Below are 17,002 nucleotides of genomic sequence, written 5' to 3'. Positions count from 1 at the left end.
TGTACTGGATTATGGCCCGTAGCAACACTGAAAATGTGATTGTACAATCCTCTGTGGTATCTCTTTTCAGCAAAAGAACATGCAGCTATCTATCGCTCTTCAAGACAGCCCACATGTTCTTCCCTGCAGACAGAAAGAACTTCCTGGCCTATCTTGGTGGATGAAACCATTCTGGCTCCAAAGGGAATTTTGCTCAAAAACATCACATTCATGGATGCACCTTGAGATGTATTTTATAAATGTAAAGTGCGTTACAAAAAAAAATCTATTATTATTATTATGGATGGGAAAATAACTGCTAGCGCCATCATATTTAATTATAGACTTGTGAAGACTTACAGTCATGAACATTTTGTTTTTATATTCAAAGTATGGTAAAAAAACGGGGTGATTTTTCTGACAACAATTAAAAAAATTTAGAAAAAGAGCGAACTTTTGGACATGGCTCAAAACTCATGTTTTGAAAAACATATGGGTCAGTATATTTTACAGGTTCCCAACACTAACCTCCTTAAAATCATAGTGGCGCATCCCGGAAAGTTGGAGGGCACGATGGGTTAGTCACAGATATAAGTTTAGTGAATTTGGTGAACTTGTAACAAAGTATGTTACTTGGATTTAAAGCACCCATTATTATTATAATTATGATTATGATTATTATTATTATTATTATTATTCTGTTCAGTTGCATGGTCATGCAGAATGATGAGTCCGTATGTCTTTTTATCCTAGAATAGTTTCTCTGTGCAACAGGGGAGCTTGAAATATGCCCCTTTGGTTGTTTATATTGTGATATTTATTGGAAAAGCAGCCGGAAAGAACAAGGTTCACGAGGGAACAGACTGAGGGAAGAGAGCGAGAGCAATACAGAACAAGAAAGGGGGGTGGGGGGGGGGGGGACAATAGCAGTAAATGGTATTGAACTACTTTAACATTACATAGGATAAATGTTCTTATCTGTGAAGGAAGGTACACCATGTGAGGAAGTGCCATAACAACTAACCAAGAGGACAGGATGGTGCATTATGGTACTAGGCAGAACAGGACAGGGGTCGTAAAACCTATCCAGTGTGGTTGGATGTATTGGGAGAGGACAGTATAATTCAGGCTGTGTCATTGTGACTGACCAACGTCAAGCAACTTAATGTTAGAGACACTGTAAGATGTTGCTTAATACGCATTGCATTTTTTCTTCTTCTAAGAAGCACCTGGTACAGTACATGAACATATTTCACAACTACACAATGCAATTTCTGCATAAATAGCACGTGGATGCATTGTTGAATGCCCTAAATGCTGTGTAATACTGTAAATTGAATTGTTGAAATGTAGAATATGAGACCTGCAGTTGGATTTGGATTGGAAGTATGGAAGGAGTTAAATATGTAGTAAAACATCTCTCCAGTTAGGACTTTCATTGTGAACATTTGGGGATTTTGGTAATATGATAAATAGTTTCTAAGAAGTCCAGAGTTAACTGAATATTCTTAAATTGGAATGGTTTGAAGTGGTAAAGAAATGTGCAAGGAGGTTGATAAATGTGAAAGGAATAGAACATCTAAAATTTCCATATTAAAATATAATAGTTTTTTTTTTTATGAGTACAGCGACACGAACAATGAAACAAAGTAGAATTGGTGATTTGAGCTCGAAAATACTTTTACAACATGACCTTCCCAAATTAAGAGTTTTTCATGGAACCTACCATGTCGATTGTAACACAGGAGCTCCCTCGGGCAATTACTTACCCTTCTGCATTTTAATGTATTCAAGTATAATGTTGACATGATGTAATTAGTGAGTAAATTTCCAGTTTCACTGTCCAGAATAATGCCACTGGTCGAACATCTTGCTGTCCCGCTTACCCGACCCCCCCCTATATCTTTGTGATAGTGGTTTGCTCCGCTCTCCAGCTGATCGGCCCAGGAATCCCCGGTGGTTCCGTCCGTCATCGGTTTTGACGGCTCCCATGTTTTACTCTCGCTTAAGGCTGTTTTAATCCACCGGACTTTGTGGCCGCTCGTGTCGGCAAACTGCTCCACTCCTATCGAATTTTTTTTTAAAAAAGGGATTATCTCGTCGGGCCACCGCATTTTGAACGAAACCAGACGGGGGGCAATCTATAGACGAATTGAAAGGCCCTCGCTCCATCCCCGGATTCACCTGCTACACGGAGAGCTTCAACACGGAAGACCGACATGGGGGACACCGGGAGCGAGGGCAGCAAGCCCCCGAGTAACGTCAACGTCGTGCCGCCGCGCTGTCCCTGCGGCTTCTGGGGGTAAGACCGGGAACCTCTTTGAACATTTTATTTGTGGCTCTTTAGCTTCACTGTCGACGGTTAGCTTAGCCGCTTAGCCATTAGCGCTAGCAGCTGAAGCGGGGATGAGCTTGTTATGAGCCCCCTCTTCCTCCCCTCCCTTCCCCATTGTTTTGTAGCATTAGCTGTGAGCTAACTCCAGCTGGCCTCGTCCACTTCCCACCGAAAGACCAGGATGGATAATCCCGCTCAGGTCACAGGTGTGAGAGGACTAGTTACACAGACGTATAAGTGCAAATACACGCACAAAACAAACTTAAGAGAAGGTTTGATTCTCTAGGCACGTTATTGTTGTAAAATCCCCTCTTTCATCGACGGTTTTGTACTTTATGTACCGCGGAAGTGCGGTATCCCAATATTTGGAAGTAAGAACATGTCCACGTTTACTTTTGTATACAGTACATACCGTATTGTGTTAAGACATATAACTGTACATTACTTGTCTTTTTGTTTCACCAAGAAACTCGTATATTACTGTGAATGTGTTGACAGTGGCGATTTCACAGTGTTCTAAGTACACGATTGCAAAGTAGATTATTGACCCAAGAGACATGTACAGTTAGTTCACAAATACGTTTTCAAAGAGAGTAAAACAGAACAATTGCATAAAATACTGCAGTAGAATTTTTAATGCTGCTAAATTAATTGCATATCAGATTAATTTACACCTGAAATTGTGTTGCTGTGCATTAATTGAAATGCAATGTGCATATATGGGCGAAACAAATATATAGGGCCATTCACAGAGACTTAATGCATTTATCTAAAAGAAGGGCTGGCAAGAAGGTACCCACAGTAAAGTTGAAGCAATACAAGGACTTTTCAACCTTAAACAAATATTTTCATAACTCTTCTGATGAAAGACCTACAGCTACACTTTTGTCATAACCGCAGGGGCCCTGTATCACTTTTACTGGCACTAAGCAACTTTGAGGAAGGTGGCAGGAAAAAAAAAAATACAAATATGGACTGCATTACTGCATACATCACATTCCTCTTTGATAACTTAGTACAAAGACTACAAAGACAGAAGTCGATTCGAATGTCTATAAGCAACTGTGGCTGTCATTGCAGAAGCTGCAAAACAACTGAAAAGTTTTGTCATGGAGACAGAAAAAAAGGGAGACTACTCGGACCAAAGGAAATTCAAGGATCAAAACTGGGCCGGCTTTCGCTTGCTGGCGTGAACTCAAAAATGACACAATGCACTGGTCCTCATGGGAAATTTGGTCTGCCTAAAGGAAAAAAAAAAAATGCCGCTTTTGTCCTTATGGTGTTGCCATAATCAATGAAACCAGAAAGCTTCTTGGTGTTGCTTTAATTTTTATTTTATTTTTTATTTTATTATAACAATGTTTATAAACAAATGATACTATGTAGTAGTCGTGGAGGAGAATTGTGAAATATTTTCTTCTTCCTGCTGGTGGTGCGGGGAAAATAACTGAGAAACACTGCTCGAGTGTGACAGTTAAGACTACAATGAAGTTAATTGGGTGAACCTCATACCAGACAATGCTTTTTCATCATCATAAAGGTAAAGACTGACTCGATTGTTTTTTTTAAATTTTATTTATTAAAAGTAATGATTGTTGTAATTCAACACCTCTGTTACAATCTTTGTTAGTGTATGTTTGCGAGTAAAATATATAAGCAGTGAATGACTAACCCCGTAAAAAATGATCACTGCAAATCTGTGAATACTTTGAGGGTTGCCAGTCCTTTCACTTGATTGCTGCTATCTATCTATCTATCTATCTATCTATCTATCTATCTATCTATCTATCTATCTATCTATCTATCTATCTATCTATCTATCTATCTATCTTCATCAGCGATTCATGAGATAAAAAGCCAAATTTGGTTTACACCCTTGCCTATTAGTACAAGCCACCGCACAGCAAGATATGACCGTTTTAGAAGATACTGAATTAGATACAGTCCAATACACTTTTCGAGTTCTAACGGTGGCTTTGACGTCAAGTGCAAAAGGTCTATGCCCTCATATTAAAGCCATATTAATGCAATTTTTACTTTTTCCATATTTTGGCCCGAATGATAAGGTTGCTTCTCCACCTTCACTTCCATTCTGTGTCATATCAATCACAAGAATGACAGAAAGATGTCAGGTTTGTTGCAGTTGACCCCTTCTACAGAAACTGATACAAAGGTGTGCTCCGAATAATAGAATGTGACTGACCGTCACGCTCGGTGCACAGATGGTAAGGAGGGAGGCTGGACAGGAAATGAGTTATCTCTCAGTGGAGAACCAGAATCAACTGTTTTGTCTGAGTTGTTGCTGAAATCAGCAAAGCTTCAGTAACCCATCCAGACTTTTGATCAAAGAATCGTGAGGGTTAACAATAAGACATTTTCTACTGAAGTACAGACTGGGGTGAATAAGCTTCTCGAGGCAAGATGTGTTTTTGTCTGTGAAGGTATCCCAAATAAGTAATTCTCAGCCGAAAACCTGAAGATAGTCTTTCATTGGTTGTCAACTTGATATTTTCATATAAATAAAAATAAAGTGACATTTTAGTGAAAATATTTTCGTCTGCTCTTTTTCCCAGGTCCAGCAAAACAATGAATCTGTGCTCCAAATGTTTTGCAGGTTGGTTGTTTTGTTTTATCTTCGGTTTAGACTTTGCTGCTGTGAGTAAGTTCTACTGTTATCCCAATCTGTGTTTACTCTTCAGTTAGCCTGGCTACTGTTTAAAAGAAAGTATCTGCCTGAATGTGCTATTTTGGGGAGAAATGTTGTGTACTTAAGCTGTCTCCCACCACAACTTGGAATTATTTAACCTGACAACTGCTCCACAGCTACTGTTTTTGCTACCTTTTTCTTCCAACATTTTGAGGGGTACTAAATTAATCCGTTCAGAAAAATTAAATCATTGAACTTGAAAAATTAATGAATGACTGTCAAATTTTCTGATGATTTGTTACATAGTCTGACTTTTCGCCATCTAGACATTAAAACACCCTGTTGATCAGTCAAAACTTGTCTTTACAATAGTCTGTTCTATGCATCCCCATTAGCCTAAATACATTATGGCTCCCTTCTGTGTTTGCAAATGGCAGTACCAGACAAAATGGCAGTCGGCTAGGGTAGATAAAAATGGGAGATTTTTTATTTTTTTTGCTTAATTCATATTCCACAAATGCAGTTACTATAATTTTATCAAACAACGTTGTACACATTAAACAAACACATTATAAATATTTGTAGTGCTTAAAACAAGAGTTAATTCATTTTTCTGCTACATTCTCATAATGACCAAGCGATTGTGATGAGGACTCTAGGGGCACTTTATATTGATATTGACTCTAATGTAAAACTTTTTCTTTCCCAAAGACATTCAGAAGAAACAGCCAGACGGTGCCTCAAAAGCCTCATCAAGCCCCAGCAGTAGCAGCAGTAGCAGTCAAGCAGACATATTCTGCAGTGAAACAAACAAAGGCATCAGTCAGTCCTTCATAGCCATGTCAGACACCTCAGATGATCCTTTGCCAGGAGATGCAGCAGTGACCTCCCTACCTGCTCAGGACGGTAAGTTAGGAGATAGATACTGGTGTATATTGTGCATAGTAAATAAAAGGGATGTATACAAATAATGACCATGTACATAAATTATATCTTTATGTCCAACTAAGGCAACTTTTTTTTGTAGAAGACAGCTAGATAATGCTGCAGCTGTCCAGACTATATTTGTCCTGCATGGCACCGATAGTGTAGATGAAAGCTCAGGGTTATCTATTCAGTGTAAGGGCTTAAAGAGGACACCTGCAATTGCCATCGCATCCGTCACCGTTGTACGGTGGCAAGGTCATTTGCTAAGGCCCGTCCAGGATGAGATGACAAAAAGGCTACAAAAAGGACATTTGAAGCAGTAAATATTTCCACTCTACCCTACTTCCTTCTTGTACTACCAGGTACTTATAGTCATTTACTTAAGCAAGTTACTGAAAACCCCTCATAAAATTGTACGATCTGTACTTTTTCGGGTAAGGTGTATTAATGTTGATTAAAAGTTAATTAAAAAAAGTATGTTTTTCCAAAAATGTTCAGAATGTCACGACTTAAGGGTCATTTTACAACCAAAGTACAGTGGAATGCCATGTCTTAAGCTTTAACCAGTTTTTGGCCTTTTTGCATTGAGTCTGGGCCACACCTGCCGCAATAAATATTCAGAATACGTTAGGATATAATATAACTAAAGGTAACCCAGCACATGATCAAGTATAAAACCTTCTGTTCTGTTCTGTCCTCTTGTCAATATTATGCATTTTATATTAGCATGTATGCACGTCCTTTCTGCTCTCCTGGATATTTATAGTATTTATTGTTGAATTATTTATGATTCTGATGCCTTTTACACGGAAATTCAATACACTATTAAAGTCTGTTGGTGAGAATGAACCCTATATGGCAGTAAACAGCATTTAGTCATTGTCACGCACCTCTTCCCTCTCTTATTGAACTGCATCTCTGTTGCAGAAGTATGCAGCACAGACACAGCCTTCAGCGCACTCTCCACTCCGACAAAACGCTCCTTTGAATCAGGTACGTCTCTGCTCGACTGCAAAACATCTCACCCCGTTGCATTTTAAGCAGAAGTATTGCTGATGAGAGCGGTTGTGTAAAAATTCAGTGTAAAATGTTGTAGAACTAATCAAATGATCTGCTATAAGTGACAGCAGAAACAATGTTAGACTTATGGACTTATTTTGCTTTTTAGCTGTAGGTCATGTGATGCATACAGTGTATGACACACCAGTTTTTTTTTTTTTTTTTTTTTACATACATGTGACATGAGCTTCAACGCCATTAAAACCCAATTCACACTGGCTGCGGAAAGGACACGGTGCGGTTTCCGTTCGGCTTCCGCAAGGACTGCTATTCACACCGCGTGCGTTGCGTGTCCGGAAATCTGCACCCACCAGGCCACAAGGTCACGTGGGGTTCACGCTGGAGAGTTGAGTTCTCGCGATAACAACCGTATACATAGAGTCCTATTTTGTAAACAATAGCCACGCTTGCCTGTTGTCACATTGATATGCTTTTTGGACATTATTTCTGTGACTTCTACCATGTCTGTTCTACCATGGGCAAGTACGTTTTGTGTTTAGTGTTATTTTGTCATGTTTAATTTATTCTGCTCCGATTCATGTCATGCCCCCCCCCCCCCCCCCCCCCAAAAAAAAAGAGTTTTCAAACGGGTTTATTTTGAAATATACAGGCTTTACCTTGATGCGAGATGCCTGACTTCCGGTCCGGCTTGTGTCATTTCTTCAGCTTCATGGAAATCCGCATGCAGCGTCTGGAAAAATCGAACGCTTGCGGAAACCTTCCGCATCGCCGCAGTCGTTCCGCACCGCAGACGCACCGCACCGCAGCTAGTGTGAATTGACACGTAGACTTGAATGTGTTCTATCCTTGCGTACGGAATACGCAACGCGTCTGTTCCGCAGCCAGTGTAAATTGGGTTTAAGACAGCTTACTGGCTTTAATAAATTGAATAGCATTTCTGCCATTGCCACGGCAACCATGGCTTACCTACTAGAATGCCCAATTTAATAATAGTGCAATCTTATTGTACATAGTTGTTGAGTGGAGGTCTACTTTTGATTTGAAAGGAAATTGCTTTTCCCTACTGTAGGGGGAGCACAGGCACAGACCATTATTTATTGTGGTGACAAACTTTGAGCCTTCCTTCTAAATATTTAACATTGGAATTAAAAATTCACTGTCCAAAATGTTTTACCTTTTCTTGTACTCCATATGAGTTTGAGTTGCTTTTAGTTTGCCACAGAGTTTTGCCAGGATAGATGAAAGCCAGTGTGGAGAGCGGTCATGTGCTAACATGCACACACAAGCGCATGCACACCCGGATGTGTTCACACACTCATATTGATGGTGCGGAGCGGTAGAATCTGGCAGCTCAGCTTGGCCTAGTTCCCAGAGATTTATTGAGCGCTGATCTGCATTCGGCCCGGCCAGAAGAAAAGTCTCCAGGATTGATGAGAAAAGTCGTGCTGACCGGTTAAACTGGCTGCAGGTACATGCTCTTCCTGTGTCCTCTCATGCTCTTTCGACTTGACCAGGACTCGGACACTAATGTGCAAGAGAATGTTGTTTTGGGTATTATATCTAGTTGTATACTATACTTAATATGGGTGTAAGTGTATAGTTTAGTTGTGACTATTGCATTGATTTTATGTCTTTTTAATGAATTTTTTTTTATCTGCCCAATTTTTTTTTTGGGGGGGGGGTTTATTTTTAACTGTGTTTTCTTTGCTCTATAAAGTGTCCTTGGGTGTCTTGAAAGGTGCAGATTAACGAAAATGATTATTATTATTATTATTATTATTATTATTATTATTATTATTATTATTATTATTATTATCATCATACTATGTAAGATGAGTGATCAGGAAAAATCCATTTATTTTAAATTGAATTTAAATTAAATTATAAGGTATTTTAGAATAGCACAAACAAGATCGTAATTAAGAAAAACAAATTTTTTTGCATGAAAAAAAATGACAATGTTACACAAATTTTGACAGCGTATGTTAAAACCACAAGTGTATAATGGCTTTGGGACAATATATGTATTTTTTTTTTCAAATCACATTGTCACAAATTTGTTTGTCTTGCATGGAATAAATCCCCTTCCAAAGCTGTTCAACTCATCACTAACGTTCTGTTTCTAACGTTAAGACACTCTCAAAATGTAATTCTTTTTGGATCAATGGCGAAATGTTAAGCTGCTTTTACTTTTGGAATACACTGTGCTGCATGCACTTTCTCTTAAAAGTGTCTTGCTCAGCAAAGGTGCATGTGGTTCATCATTATGATTTGTTTTGGTGGTGGGTTTTTTAATGGACGAAGTTAATTGGGGCATGACATCTAAAAGAGCTAAGACTTCTATATGAGGACATCTAAAAAAAAAAACTCTTTCAACTCTTTTTTTTTTTTTTTTTTTTTTTTTCTTTTTTCCCAACTCACAATATTAGGATATGTGACCCATTCACTGACAGCAGATCAGCCTGAAGTAATGTAAAATGCTCTTACTTACTCGCGATTGTGTTAAACTTTATTAGTATAAACTACAGTCATACACGTTATAGTCTGTTTTTTTTGTATTACCTAAATATCTTTGTCATATTGTGCACCTGTGTTTAATTTCATTTTAGATCTTTAAATTTCATGATGCAACATGCCCTCTGACCACATTGATTTTTGTCATTTCACATCACCATTGACAAAACACTTTTTGAATGAATAAATAAATGTAATGTCTTAGGTGACTTGCTTTATTTACTCCATCGTTTGTACCTCTTTCATCCCGTTGTTTATGCCCTTTATGTGTCTGCAGCCTCCGAGTCAGAAAGCGACAGTTCTCCTGAGAAGCGAGCGAGAGTGGGTGAAGTGCCGGGGGCTGAGGAGTCATCATCGTCGTTGTCGTCATCTTGTTCTGCGTCATCATCGTCATCCTCCGCGTCATCTCGCGGCGGCCCCAAACAGCGGAGCCGCAAGCGTTGCCATCGCTGCCAAACCAAACTGGAGCTGGTGCAACAAGAGCTGGGCTCCTGTCGCTGTGGTACGACAACACAAGCGCATGGACACACGTTTAGACTGTTCACTGTCCTCTCGGTTGACATGTATAAAGCACTAAAGAAATTGAAAACATGTAAATGTGCATAATGTCACCTAATATGTTACTGTTTTAAATACAAATAATGTTACACATTTTACAGCACAAACTTGTCGGCCTTGGTCACAAGAATGGTTTTTGTAGGCGCCAAAACAGAATTTCCTCCTTTCAAATTAAATCAAACTTTATTTGTATAGCAACAACAGCAATTTATGTTTATAATTGTGACAACAGGCGAGGTATAAGGCTGGCATTGGTCACCCATCTCCACAAAAAGTGTCAGTGACCTGACCCGGATGTGGGGGCGTGTAGATAGCTTTAATGTTTCACTTTGAACATACAGTAAAACATAAGCCAATTAAAATGAATACTAATGCAATTGAAACCAATAACCATACTTGCTAATCGTCTTGTTTGCATACAAATGAACGTACTTAAAAAGTCACAGTGCTTCAACTGCTTTAAAGACCATCTGTTTAAACCCCCAGAGTCATTTTTTTAATTGCAAATTGACTCACTTTTTTGTGTGTGTGTGCATGGTACATCCATTCCTAATAGTCTGTTGTTTACTTTGAAAAGATGCAATTAGAGTGATTTCTGACCAATGAGGTAATTACTTTGCTAATGGTTCTGCTGGATACATCACTTTGTGAAAGTTGATACATTCACACGTGAGATTGGCGACGTTAAAGGTTCCGGTGAACTACTTTATAAATTATAATGTTTTGATGCCAAAGTATTACAGTGCATGCATCAATTTTGTTGTCTTTTGGCGAGAGGAAATATTTCACATCCATTCCATTTGAGAGGCTTTTAATGTTGCATAATGCTCTCCCTTCCACTCCATTGGTGCGCTTTGCAATCACAGTATTTTTAATTGCATATCAAGCAGCTGTCAAACTGGGCTTTTTAATCACTGCTCATTGAATGCCAGCAGTGTTATTATGCGTATTAATGAATGGATTTAAAGAAGATGACAGCTAATAAGATTTGTTATGCGTGGCAAGACTCCAACAGCGACTGTGAGTGCTACAAGTCATGTTTATAGACTGAGAAAAAAATAAATAAATCATTGCGTTTGTCCAACTGAAATTTTAGGATACAGTAGAACCTCTAAAGCACAGGTCTCAAACTCTAGTCAAGGCAACACAATGTGCTTTACACAAGGAAAGACAACACATGAACATCAACAAACACAATAGTTAACATTCAGAGAAGAGAAAATAAAAGTAGGTTGCAAAATTGACTTAAAAATACATAGAAAAAATACAGATTACCGATCAATCGGTCGACTACAAAATTCAATTTGGCCTATGTTTGAAGGGCCACGATCTGCTGATTTAACGGTTGGGCACTTAAATGTAATGTAACATCTCAGGTGAACTTATCTCATTCACTCCCAGCCATTTTCACTGAAGCAACTACCATCACTACCGGCTCTTTTACTGGATTTTGACTGATTTTGCAAGGCCCACAGAATATTCTGTTCTATTGCTATAAAAAAACAAACAAACATGAAACCTACCAAAAGAAAGAAAAGGTATATTTCTGTTTCCGTTTTGCAGCAATTAGCATTAGAATATAGCTGAGTTTAATCATTATTCACAAATCTGTCAAAACAGTGGGGAAAACAGCTTGTTGCAACATGGCGCTGGTTGATCTTTTATACTCTGCTGCCACCTACTGGCCGTTTCTGTAATAACTACCATTGCTTCTGCCGTTCTCTTTAGTTCAGAGGCTGCATCAAACAGAGCCTTCTGTAGGCTTTAGCATAAAAAAACGTATAAATATGTCTTTGGGACATTGGTATTATTTAAAATAAAATGTATTCATACGATTTTTTAGGGAGCAAGTGAGTTAATTTGACCTTCTCAAAATATTTGAATGCACGTCCGACTGTTCAGTTTTCCATCCATCTATCCATCCATCCATCCATCCATCCATTTTTAATATATTTTTTTAGAACTTGTGGTTCTAATGATGCTGAATAGCCAAATTGGCAACAGGTGTTTGATCCATGAATCTTATCAGTACCACTTGTACAAACGATCTCAACCATGTTCCTTCCCCCATCTTCAGGTTATGTCTTCTGTATGCTCCATCGGCTCCCGGAGCAGCACGACTGTCTGTTTGATCACCTGGGCAGCGGGCGCCAAGAGGCCGTCCTCAAAATGGTCAAGCTGGACCGCAAGGTGGGCCGCTCCTGCCAGCGCATCGGAGAGGAGTGTTCCTGAGCGCCGCCTGAGAGAGAATCTCTACACAAAAGCCCGAGCAGGGATTTCTTCTTTTTTTCCTTTTTTTTTTTTTTTTTGTACAGCCTATTCATTTAAAAGGATGCTCGCTCTCTTTAAATCCCATTTATCCACACTCATCCCAGACTTTTTGTGCTTCTGTCAGCTTGATTGTATCCCTGCTGCTAAACACAACCCCAGTTCACAAACGAGAACCAGAGAGAGCAAAAGGACTTTGGGACTTTTCAATTTTTTTCCCTCCCCCCCCCCCGACTTCACACGTGTGAGTGGACTAACAAATGAGCAGAAGCATTAAGAGGACAAGCACGCTTGATACAAATGTTTGTCCAGGAAGCCATTTGATGATGATACCTCAAAGAGAAGAAAATATGATGAAGAGGACAATGAGAGTTTTTAGTCTCGTTACCTCAACAAGAAATCATTCACAATGGCTTCTTTGATCGAAGACGTACAACCACGGGACTCAGTGTCTTAGCCACCTCTAACCGTTATCAACCTGGTCATTATCCACCTCAGGATATGGAAGCTTCTTTCCTCTTAGCTCCTCCCTCTTTTTTTCCCCCTCTTTCATACAGGATTTTTGTCTTAAGACATCCAATCTTCAACTCTTGCGTTTGACTCGAATGCCACCAGGCTGTCCCGAGGGGAAAACCGAACTAGTCATCTTTGGATTTTTTTTTTTATTATTATTTTTTTGGACTGACCAAGACTTAACATATGTTGTTGTCCAATGAAAATCATGGAACATTGTTGTTTTTCAGGCAAAAAGGAAGGAAATAAACATCAACATAATTGAAGATACATGCTTTTCATTGGACAGCTATAATCATTTTCCTACATGTTCCTCCTCCATTTGTTATTATTTACTCTGCAGTCTTTTCCTTTATGGTAAAAACCCGGGTTTATGTTGGTGTGTTTCATGACAGCCTGCATTGTACATCCTCTTCCAGCGTTTTCACACTTTTGTAAATACACCCATTGCCGTTTGATTTTGCTCTACGTTGACAAAAGCTGAGCTGTTTCGACTCAGTGGTTCCTCTTTTCGAGGTGTTGGTGGTGGTTCAGAGCATTCTTTTTTTTTTAGTTATACATATTTTTATTTCCACCTTCAGGTACTTAAGCAGTTCTCGACATTGGCCAGTGTTTTGATTTCCAGCTAATCACATTGACAATAGTCTATTTGTTTTCCCTTTTTGCTCTCGGCTGTCTCTCCTCCCTCTTACTAGATGAGGTGCAGCGAATAATAAATCCTCCTGTTAAAAAAAGAAAAAAATTGTAATGTTGACTTGAGAAGATTTGAACAAAAAAAATATTGAATATTGTGTACCATGAAGAAAATTTATTTAACCACCTCTTTTCTTTTTTTTCTTCGCTTTTTTCAGGTTGACTTACACCTACCTAAGTGTAGAGTTTTTCTGTTTGTGATATGGTATTTGGGGGATTTAAAAATATTACAAAATTGTTATATATATATTTTTCTTTCCATGACTTAATTTTCATTTCTTCCTGCTTTTTTCCCCTTTTAATGAGAATAAATCAAGATCAGACAAAGTTTCTTTTGCACTGATGTGTACTACATTGGAGTCCTAGTGTTGGAGACTGTATTTTACGTGCTTGTTACAGTATTTGATATGTCAACAAGGGGCAAAACTGGAAGTTCTTTAGTTAATAAGTTATACAATTTTAGGTAGAGATCCAATACCATTCAATAGACGGTTAACTAAACTTAATCTATTTGATTATTTGTTGAAAAACCTTTTTACTTTTGGGGTGCCCCAAACGAGCTCTGATTGTTCTATTCCCAGTAGCAACATCATTCTATTTCTGTTTCAATTGTTCTCATGTATATTTTGTTTTCTGCAGTGTCATCAAAAAACAAAACCCAGATGCTAACTGAGCTGAAATTTCACGAGGTTAGGTCAAGTTTAACATTTTGAGCTTGAAACTTTGGTATGACTTTTCAGGCAGTTTCCAAATGCTGTAAAATTCAAATTTAAAGATTCAATTCTCTATATATCTACATATCAAACAATTGGAGGATGCCCAATAGGATATGTTGTAGTTCTCTACGGCAGTGGTTGTTACCCTGGACCTTTTTGTCATTACCCTTTCATTCAAATTTTTGATAATTCTCCAAAAGTATAAAGTAGAACAACTGATTATTAAATGAAAATATTTTTTTTCGTCTCCTAAATGTGAACATTTAATTCTCTACTCTTAACGCAAAGAAAAATTACTATGTTGCCTTGAAAATAAGAGAAATCTAAAATATACCGGCCTTTGTTATGCTTAATTTCTAACATTTAACCCCAAAAAGCTAGAGTTCCTTTCAATACGTCTCCTTTAAAACAGACATTTAAACTTTAAATATTAGAAATAAAGCACTTTAAAATAAAAAAAAGTAATATTCAGACCCACTTTTACTTTTCCATCAGTCATAATGAGACTTGAGCTGGCGTGTGGCTGTTGTGATTACGGCGTGCTGTGCCACAGGTTATTCTCTCCCTGGAGAAACAAGTTATCGCGTACAAATGCAATTTATTTGACGTGCTTATGAAATGACTGAGAATATTTATGTATTATGGAAATAAATGGTTTTTTTTTTGTTTGTTTTTTATAATAGAAAATGTACACTGCGTATTTATCAATCCAAGAACGTTGGACATGCAAGGTAAGTGTACCTTCTGCAATTGATTGGAAGATAAGAATTTAATTGTTATGCCTATCACTGTATGCCCCCAGCATAGATATATTCACAGAGATACATTTTGTAGTAAAGAAATCATTTTCTGACAAACTAATTTCCAGTAGCATACCTGATGATCTCTTGCGGCAAACTCTTGCGTCTCAGCACGGCGGTTGGCAATCCCAATTCTGGGACCAGTTATTCTGCATAAAACATCATTTAGACTTTTTCAACACCCCCCGCATGTTTCTTATGGCTGCGTGCCATCTGCTGCATCCTGGCCAATTCATTACAGTGATGTCAGCATGTGTTTACAGCTCACAAAGGGAGCGGCTATAAAGGCGCTCTCATCTACTTAACCAATATGTTTATATGCGGCCGCATCCGTGTTTGCTAATGGAGAATTTAAACTAAAGAGTCTTCTGACAGCCCCAATGAGTCTTGGTGGGGCTAGCTGCATTAATTCATGTAGTTGGGGGGGGTTACAGGAACAGGAAATGTCGACCTGATCAAAAGGCAACTTCCAAGGCTGGAGTTGGACCAATTCCAGTGCCAGTGCTACTCGGGAGTGCTGCTTTACCCCAAGAGGGATGGAACTGCTGGAAGTTGGCATCTACTTGTGAAGAAGGTTGGAAGTCATGCCAAATTAAATTTTAAGTTGTAGTTGTAAAAAGGAGCTTAAGTTCTGATGTTGACCAGTCAGCGTATACTTACTGTCACTGGAAAATACTAATCAGGTTTAGTTTTGATTGACGCTTTCAGCTGGTAGTTTGAATTTGATTTGACAACCATGAGCGCTACACAGTGTTCCTTCCATTCTAAACATTAATATACATCAGTGCCTCTTTCTGGAAATATGAGTTTAGACACTGGAAATGATGTGTGGGTGCACCCAGTAACTGTCTGATGAGTGTGCAGTACATCAAATATGGAACATTAGTTTAGATTATTGTTGCTGTGTTTTCATTTTGTACTATATGTTTGTTGCGAATACTTTTCATTCTCCCCAGGCTTCTTTTTTTTTTTTCTTTCTTTTTTTCCCCCCACTGCCAGTGACTTGACTCCCTCTTGTGTGTGTCACTGTGTTTTTCTGTGCCTGAGACAAATTACCAGGGTCGGATGGCAACATCCAATAATGACATTGTTGTTTTGTTGGCAGTGCGTCTGCACAAGAGACGTGTTATAGGAAATGATGTAGTGATGTTTTCTGCACAAAATGTAACTCATGTATATTTTTTGATTCACTTTCAGGTGTCAAAGTCTAGATCGGTGAACAGCTTGCCACAAAATATCCCTAAAATATGTATAGGGGCAATTCCTGTCTGTTGTGAGATGGGGTGGTTGTTAGGATTCTCACAAAGAGCATATTAGGTAAGAGATACGCTCTTTAACGTCATATGCCTACTAGGGATGTAACAATAAGGGCAATATCGTGATATCAAAACTTCCACAATATCGTCGTCATGTTCACAATATTTAAAAGGAACACATCTGCTAAAAAAAAAAAAAAAAAAGAAGTCACATTGATTTCCGTTTGTGCAGTTCTAGCACCTTCTAGTGGCTAGTTTATTAGTGCAATTTGATTTTCATTAGGGATGTTCTGGCCTTTTATGTTTAAAATATATGCTGTCAGATGAAGGGGAATGTAATTTTCTTGTGAAGCGATCAATGTGTGCTTGCATTAGCAAGTAAGTGTCTCAATATTGTTATTAGAGATTGTAGATGATATGCATTGCTGTTATATATACAATATTGTGCTTTTTGTTTTTTTAGTATGAGTTTTTTTTTTTTTTTTTAATGGGAATATTGTGACCTTTTTTAAATATCGCCACCCCCCCACAATATTGTGATAATTATCATATCGTGATGTTTGGATATCGTTACATCCCTAATGCCTACTAGTCCATAATTTAAATATCATAATTCTTACTGTTAAAACTTACTGTACCACTTGTCTACGAGGTCAAAGAGGTCAACTATAACTACAATATGACCCGCGTTTGAAGACGTTTGACCACCCGAAATGGAGGTGTCCCGTTACTTTTGTCCATGTATCGTATGATCTCCAGTAAATGACAACAGTGGG

General features: G+C 38.3%; 1 protein-coding gene across 2 annotated transcripts; it reads left to right on the top strand.

Moving 5' to 3' along the window:
• Window positions 1-1,925: 1,925 nt before the first annotated feature.
• On the top strand, window positions 1,926-13,781 carry LOC144017891 (AN1-type zinc finger protein 3-like). Of its 2 annotated transcripts, XM_077519865.1 has the most exons (7): window positions 1,926-2,281; window positions 3,395-3,854; window positions 4,888-4,928; window positions 5,673-5,867; window positions 6,816-6,881; window positions 9,700-9,924; window positions 12,058-13,781. In XM_077519865.1, the coding sequence occupies exons 3-7, from the start codon at window positions 4,901-4,903 to the stop codon at window positions 12,210-12,212; spliced, it is 669 nt and encodes a 222-aa protein (XP_077375991.1). In that variant the 5' UTR covers window positions 1,926-2,281; window positions 3,395-3,854; window positions 4,888-4,900; the 3' UTR covers window positions 12,213-13,781. The 2 variants fall into 2 exon arrangements, with proteins under 2 accessions (XP_077375991.1, XP_077375990.1); XM_077519864.1 differs by lacking the exon at window positions 3,395-3,854.
• Window positions 13,782-17,002: the final 3,221 nt, after the last annotated feature.

This window comes from Festucalex cinctus, chromosome 4 (genome assembly GCF_051991245.1).
Source record: "Festucalex cinctus isolate MCC-2025b chromosome 4, RoL_Fcin_1.0, whole genome shotgun sequence".
Lineage (NCBI taxonomy): Eukaryota > Metazoa > Chordata > Actinopteri > Syngnathiformes > Syngnathidae > Festucalex > Festucalex cinctus.
The sequence above is the reverse complement of the archived record's forward strand: the minus strand, read 5'-3'. Positions and strand labels throughout refer to the sequence as shown.

Bases quoted from the DNA above. Each gene is read 5' to 3' on its own strand.
- LOC144017891 (XM_077519864.1), top strand. From the start codon at position 2,199: ATGGGGGACACCGGGAGCGAGGGCAGCAAGCCCCCGAGTAACGTCAAC. The intron at 6,882-9,699 runs GTACGTCTCTGC...ATGTGTCTGCAG, and splicing joins AAAACGCTCCTTTGAATCAG to CCTCCGAGTCAGAAAGCGAC. The intron at 9,925-12,057 runs GTACGACAACAC...CCCCATCTTCAG, and splicing joins GCTGGGCTCCTGTCGCTGTG to GTTATGTCTTCTGTATGCTC.